Here is a 7,385-nt window from a genome sequence, read left to right on the forward strand (position 1 = left end):
TAACACTTCGCAGGCCTCCTTAGAGAAAACATTAGCAAAGTCCTGAACAAACTCAGGTAGCGTGTTCACCTCCTCAGGGGGAGAAATAGAATTAACAGAAAAACATGACGTCAAGCATTCATTACCCCATTTGGTAAGCTCCCCAGTATTCCAGTCAAACGTGGGATTATGCAACTGCAACCAGGGAAGGCCTAAAACCAAATCGGACGATAATCCCTGCATCAACAGTACAGAGCACTGCTCCAAATGCATGGAGCCAACAAGGAGTTCAAAAACAGGGGTATGCTGTGTAAAATAACCATTAGCAAGAGGAGTGGAGTCGATACCCACTACCGGGACAGGTTTAGGCAAATCAATTAAAGGCATAGCTAGAGATCTGGCAAATTCCACAGACATGATATTAGTAGAAGACCCTGAATCCACGAAGGCACTGCCGGTAGCAGACCTACCACCAAAAGAGACCTGAAAGGGAAGCAAGATTTTATTACGTTTCATATTTACGGGAAATACCTGTGCGCCCAAGTGACCTCCCCGATGATAACTTAGGCGCGGAAGTTTTCCGGCTGCTTATTCTTACGCCTAGGACAGTTGTTCACTTGATGCTTGTCATCTCCACAGTAGAAGCAGAGACCATTCTTCCTGCGGAACTCTCTATGTTGTCGGGGGGACACGGAGGCCCCGAGTTGCATAGGTACCTCCGAGTCTGCCGTGGAAGAGCGAAGCAACGGGACCTCAGGAGGCATCATGGGGGAGTCAGAGGGGAAAACACAAAAACGTTCAAGTTGTCGTTCCCTGAGACGTCGGTCAAGTCGTACCGCTAAAGCCATAACCTGGTCAAGGAAGTCAGAAGAGGGATAGCTAACTAGCAGGTCTTTCAGGGCGTTCGACAGACCCAACCTAAACTGGCACCTTAAGGCAGGGTCATTCCACCGAGAAGCTACGCACCACTTCCTAAAGTCAGAACAATACTCCTCAACAGGTCTCTTACCCTGACGTAAGTTCACCAGCTGACTCTCAGCAAAGGCAGTCCTGTCAGTCTCGTCATAAATGAGTCCGAGAGCAGAAAAGAAACGATCAACGGAGGAAAGTTCAGGGGCGTCAGGAGCCAAGGAGAAGGCCCACTCTTCGGGCCCTTCCTGGAGCCGGGACATAATAATACGCACCCGCTGGCTCTCAGAACCTGAGGAGTGAGGCTTTAAGCGAAAGTAGAGCCTACAACTCTCCCGAAAGGAGAGAAAAGTCCTCCGGTCCCCTGAGAACCGGTCAGGCAACTTGAGGTGGGGTTCAAGAGGTGAGGTGAGGGGCACTACCATGGTAGCGTCAGGCTGGTTGACCCTCTGAGCCAGGGCCTGGACCTGTAGGGAGAGACCCTGCATTTGCTGGGCCAGGGTCTCAAGGGGGTCCATAGTAGTGTCAGGGACCAGGGTAGACTAGGTATATGGGCTTGTGATTATGTAATGACGGGGGTAGGGAAACGGAGAAGTGAGCCCTAATCTACCCGCCACTCTGTCCCTGCCTACTTGCAACGACCCGCCGTAGGCGACGGGGTACAACTGGGCGGCGGTCCCTACGCTCAGTAAGTGCAAGAGACAAACAGACAAGGGAACACAAAGCAAAGGGAAATGGGGCAGTTGCCCACGGCAGCACCGTGAGCAACAAGATTGGTGAACGAGCCGAGTCAAAGCAGGAGTGCACGAGGTACCAAACGCAGAGCAGGAGAGTAGTCAGAAAGCCAGGGTCAGTATGGAGCAGGATCAAATAGTCAGAAGCTGTAGCTGGGCCAGGAAACCACACGAGAAGAATCACAAGCAAAGGAGGAACAGGAAAGGCAGGTATAAATAGACAGAGGGCGGGAGATAGCTCCGTCTGGCCAGGCTGCGATAGGCTCTCCCATTCCTAAGCCTGCCATCCTGAGTGGTGGAAGCTGGAGTCAGTCTCAGAGACATAGACTCGGGTGCAGACTGATTACCTATGGGCGTATACACAGAAGTTGTGCCTGGCAGATCCTTTACAGAAAAGGTAAATTGCTGTCTCCTTGGTGGTCTAATAGTTTACCATCCTCCACAGGCTCTAGTGGTGTGTCTGGCCGCTGACGGGAAGCTGAATGCAATATTCACATCGTGATCGAATTCCCTCCCCACCCACCATCGATCATACAGATCATGGAATAACATTCGCAACCCCTCAAAAACCTTAAATAAAAGTCAAGCGTACAATATAGTTGGAAGTAAAAGGCTGTGGTGTTTATTATGGGTAACATAAAAATATTAATAAATCTTTATAATCAACTTGAATGAATTAATAAATAAATAATTAAATAAATAATGTCCAATAATGAAACGTCCAATAAACAAGCACTTGTCCACACAGCATTAGCTGCTAGACAACCCACTAACAAACTCCGTGACGGGGATTCTGTCCTTGAACAAGGGAGGGTGGGCGGGAATTCTGTCCTTGAACAAGGGAGGGTGGGCGGGAATTCTGTCCTTGAACAACGGAGGGTGGGCGGGAATTCTGTCCTTGAACAAGGGAGGGTGAGCGGGAATTTCTGTCCTTGAACAAGGGAGGGTGGGCGGGAATTCTGTCCTTGAACAAGGCGGGGCGGGGCTGCTTCAAACAGCTTCTTCAGACAATCTGCTGATCGGACCAGACATCCTTTTATCCTACAGGATTTCCCGCCGCTCAGCTCCTCAAACCAATCCCTGGACTGTTGCCAACATCTGCCTGGTCACAAGGTCAAACCTGAGGAAACTTCTAGAACAAGGTAAATACCGTAAAGCCACACCCCAAAGAAGGGGTGTGAGAAGACACCAAAAGACAAAATAGGGGGAAAAGCAGAATATAGGAAAAACAAGGGAACAGAATAAGGGAAAAGAAAGAAGAAAAAAGGGTAAAAGGGGATGCGAAGTGATCCCATGTGTCCCCCACGCTATTCGCTCTAAAGGGGGGGCCTCTCATTAGGTTTAATAAGGGGCCGCCAGGCTCCCCTGAGTCCGGACTATCACGTGTACACATTTTGTAGCAAGATTTTTTTATTGATAAAATGTACGTCTTATAGTGTAAAAAATATATTTATATTTTTCATAAATCTGAATTTTGCTACAAAAACATTGAGACGTTCTTATTCCTCCAGGTTCATGAGGACAGATCTATGGAAGACTCAGGATTATTATTATTATTGACAGTAATGAAGACAAAACCAGGTTTCAGGTGGTAGAAAATGACTTTACTAAACCGTTTTATAAGCCAACAAACAAGGACCATGAGAATAGTAAACAGTCCGCTGCTTCTCTCCTTGTGGTAAGATGATATTTGGGAGAAAGGTTGGAGGTGGTGGATGTCTCGGCACTTGGTTGTATAACCGGAGCTTCTGCAGTTTGAGATGTTCCTGCTCGGCTGTGACGTGCCATTCCACCTCGCTGTAGAGTCCGCTGGTTATAAACGGATCTTGTAGATCTTTCTCCCTGATGTAAGTTGTTTTTTGGAGAAAGCTTGGAGCTGGTAGATTTCGTGGCATTTCTAGAGCCTTTGCAGTTTGAGATGTTCCTGCTCGGCTGTGACTTGCTATTCCACCTCGCTGTAGAGTCCGCTGGTTATAAACGGTTCTTGTAGCTCTTTCCCCCTGATGTAAGATGATATTTGGGAGAAAGGTTGGAGCTGGTGGAGTGGTCGCCATCTCTGGAGTTAAGCAGTTTAGGATGTTCCCAGAGAAGTTCCTGCTCGGCTGTGACGTGCCATTCCACCTCATCTGTAGTGTCCATTGTTTATAAATGGTTCTTCTCGCTCTTGGAGATGGTGAAGCTTTTCCAGGTAATTGTTATAGATAAACTCTAAGAAAAGAAACAAATATCCACATTATAAACCCCATGATTGTAGAGATGAATAATAATGTTATTACGAGGTCTGGTATACGAGGAGATAATGAGGTGACGTCTACTGACCTGCATATTCTGATAGTAGCTCAATACATTCACCAGAATGAGGACCAACATCGACCACTCTATGATCTTTGATGTCATTTCACTGATCTGTTAAAAAAATATCAAAATTAATATAGAAAAAATTGCGCAAAACAAGAACTTTCCACCCCAGCCGAGGTTTTGCCGCATTAATGTTTATTACATGGAGTCATGTGACTGACGGCGATGCCAAAATGGACCTGACCCATTGTCATATGACACCATATCCATTACATTGCGGACGTCACGATCACCATGGTGCTGAGAACGAGCACAAAGATTATAGGTCCAATTGTTTTCCTATAGAACGGCTTCTAGGGGTACAAATAAAATCTATACAATAATCCAGAATAATCTCATTAATACCGGATTAAAGGAATTTTACATCGACTGGTTTGTACCAGCAGCTCAGCATGTCAATAACTTGATATTATGTATGAGATATACTGTACATACCTTTACACACTGATCTCCAGCGCACAGGTGGGTGTATACGGATACCTTATTTCCAATGACTGGTAATTTATTATATAGGAAAATAAAGTTTCTTATGTTTAGTAAGTGTCTTATAGGATTTACTACACTTTTATGTAAGATAAATGTTAATATAATACATATATAGCAATGACAGTACCGCTGCTTTCTATTCAGCATCTTCCTGCAAGAAGCTGAACAATGTTACCAGATGACGCTGTGTTACACCAGCATATCGCCATCTGACGGCAGAGATCAGAAAATAAAGGGAAATGATCACCTCAGGATCTGAAGTTTTCTACATGTGAACCTAAAGACAAGGACGGTTGGATTCCATTCAAATATTATTTAAGAAAGGATACATGAAACCACTAAGGTCACGGCCATTATGCAGGACGCCAGTCTGAAATGGCTGATGAAGTTTCGGCTTTCGGACAATTTGTAGAGGAGTATGGACTGCCAAAGGTTGTAAAGGCTGCCAAACCCGAATGCAATGCAAGCATTAATCCGGTGAGTTATTGGATAATAGTAGGTCTAGAAAACAAGCAGACAGAGGTTAGAGCAAATCTTATGGAACTAATCACTAATTTACCCTCAGAACTTCCCAATAAATCCTAAATAACGTGTTCTGATATAATAACCCCAGAGACATAATGGATATAGAGGGGGGTCTCCTGCTTCCCTATTAGACAGAGCAGAAAGCCACTAACAAAAAATGGCTTCTGCTCTTGGGGGATTGAGGACACACATCTATTACATGGCCGTCCATTCATTCTAATAAGCCATGTAATACCACTTTAGTGTGTGGCCACTCGGTGATAACCGCTGATCATGATCACCAGGGGTTCAGCTGCCGGACCTACAGTAATTAGCTAATTGCCAGCGGGTCCCTATTTAGTGAAGATGGGACAACCCTATCAACGTAAAACATTTATTAACTTACCGAGAATGTAGCCATCATGGCTGTCCCGACGCATGATGACCATCCAATTGCCAGGAGGATCTTTTGAACCAAGGCCTGACGATCCCCAAAGGCTTCAGCATGGAGCATGATGTACTTATAGTGTAGAAACGTCAGGCCCAGAGCTGAAAAAGAGCAAATGAGCCGAATTAATCCTGTACCACGTGTAAAACCACCTAATAACATCTATGAAACGCGGACCAAATGCTAAACCCAACAAGAAACCTTCAATAATGGACGGGAACATTTATCTGCATCGTCTAATCCGGACAATTATTATCAGTTGAAATTAACAAAACTTTATTTTTATTTTTTAGAAAATTCTGATTACTACTGTAGACTGAGATGGGGCCAGGGTGCGACTGATGCCAAGTCTGAGTCACGTCTGACAGTCTGGTTGCTAGGGATACACTACCTAACAACCACAGTCTTGTCCAGCAATGAGTCCCTAGCAACCAGCCTGCATCTCTCACTGACGTAGTAATCACATTTTTGTAAAAAATAAATGTAGGTTTGACCCCAGAGTAATATAATCAGATATAAGACTTTTTATAATAACCCGCCATCCCCCAGAAGTAAGAGCATATTATAATCACTTCCGTGATATTTACTTACAGGCAATGGCCATTCCTATGAATCCTATTCTAAACAGGATATTTTCGGGAAAGAAATTTCCCGTTTCACTGTAAAAGAAAAAGAAAAACGCTCAATGTTAAATAATATAGAAAAATTGTCAGAAATGTTTTATCTTAATAATCAGCAGTCAGATAATAATCTATAGGACTGAGGAGATGCGTTTCTCTGTCCTCTTGCGGCTCCTCTGGGTAATGGAAGCCATTTTGTTAATTAGATATTTCCTCCTTATTTAAGTAATTACCTTATACATTCCCAAACTATAAAAGTCGTGTAATTCTCCATCTTACCTGATGTACATCAGTGGGGGGGCATGGCTGTTGATAACAGTCAGTGTGTAGCTACCAGAGAGCCAGGCCACACACCAAAAGGCCAAGAAGATGGTGAAGAATCCCAGTCCATTGATTTCCATAATAATGAAAAGTCGCCAATCAATTAGAAAATCGCGCTCTGTGTCAATTCACAGAAAGTAAGACCGCGCAGCTGTCAGGGGAATATTTATAACCTCTCATTATCTCTCTGTGACATCATAGCTCTGTGATGTCATCATGATGTCACAGTAAGGTCAGTTCTGCTGCTATCAAGGGGAATTCCCAACTTCTCAGCTCTCTGTGACATCATAGCTCCGTGATGTCATCATGATGTCACAGTAAGGTCAGTTCTGCTCTGGAGCTGCCATGGTTTAGTATCTGCTATGAACTTATATCTGCTATGGGCTTCGCAGACCCCAGAACACAAGTCATTGATGTAGTGACATTTTAGCGTCTTTTTTCACAGAGGTAAATGTAAGGTCATCTGTTATACTGTACTAATAAAAAGTATTTACCCCCCTCCATTGATTTTTCCATGTTGTTTTGGGTGATGGCATTGTATCACAGGGGATTAAATTAGGTAAAACAAGACTGACAGGACCAATGATGTCATCACGCCCACATAACACAACCTCTAACATTTATATGAAATAACTGAGACCCAGACCAAGATGTGGGGTAAAGTGGGGTCGGCCACAGCTTTTATTATTAACAATAAATTTGAGGACGTTGTCCGCTGGTTGGATAAACACATTGCAAGATAAACATGTCACCCTGGGTGCCAGAACATTGCAGGCGCGATGGACATGCTCCAGTTGTTTCCGGGTGATTTCACGCACGGTAGAGACAAGATCCTCCTAGAACCGCCGCTGTGACATCTGGAACAGAACAAAATGATCAAAACAGGATGAACATAAAAACTCTGAAACAATTATCAACAAAATGACATTTAAGGCTATGTTCACACGCAAACTCAAAAACGTCTGAAAATACGGAGCTGTTTTCAGGCGAAAATAACTCCTGATTTTCAGACTTTTTTTAACAACT

The 7,385-nt window shown here is 44.2% G+C and overlaps 1 protein-coding gene across 1 annotated transcript; it reads right to left on the reverse strand.

The window, feature by feature from the left end:
* Window positions 1–3,230: 3,230 nt before the first annotated feature.
* On the reverse strand, window positions 3,231–6,521 carry LOC142731687 (DNA damage-regulated autophagy modulator protein 1-like). Its single transcript, XM_075849461.1, has 7 exons — window positions 6,318–6,521; window positions 6,010–6,077; window positions 5,377–5,519; window positions 4,796–4,967; window positions 4,416–4,474; window positions 3,942–4,028; window positions 3,231–3,830 (listed from the first exon to the last, which is right to left on the reverse strand). The coding sequence occupies exons 1-7, from the start codon at window positions 6,437–6,439 to the stop codon at window positions 3,765–3,767; spliced, it is 717 nt and encodes a 238-aa protein (XP_075705576.1). The 5' UTR covers window positions 6,440–6,521; the 3' UTR covers window positions 3,231–3,764.
* Between the last annotated feature and the right edge of the window lie 864 nt (window positions 6,522–7,385).

Source organism: Rhinoderma darwinii, unplaced genomic scaffold (genome assembly GCF_050947455.1).
Source record: "Rhinoderma darwinii isolate aRhiDar2 unplaced genomic scaffold, aRhiDar2.hap1 Scaffold_853, whole genome shotgun sequence".
NCBI classification, from domain to species: Eukaryota; Metazoa; Chordata; class Amphibia; order Anura; family Rhinodermatidae; genus Rhinoderma; species Rhinoderma darwinii.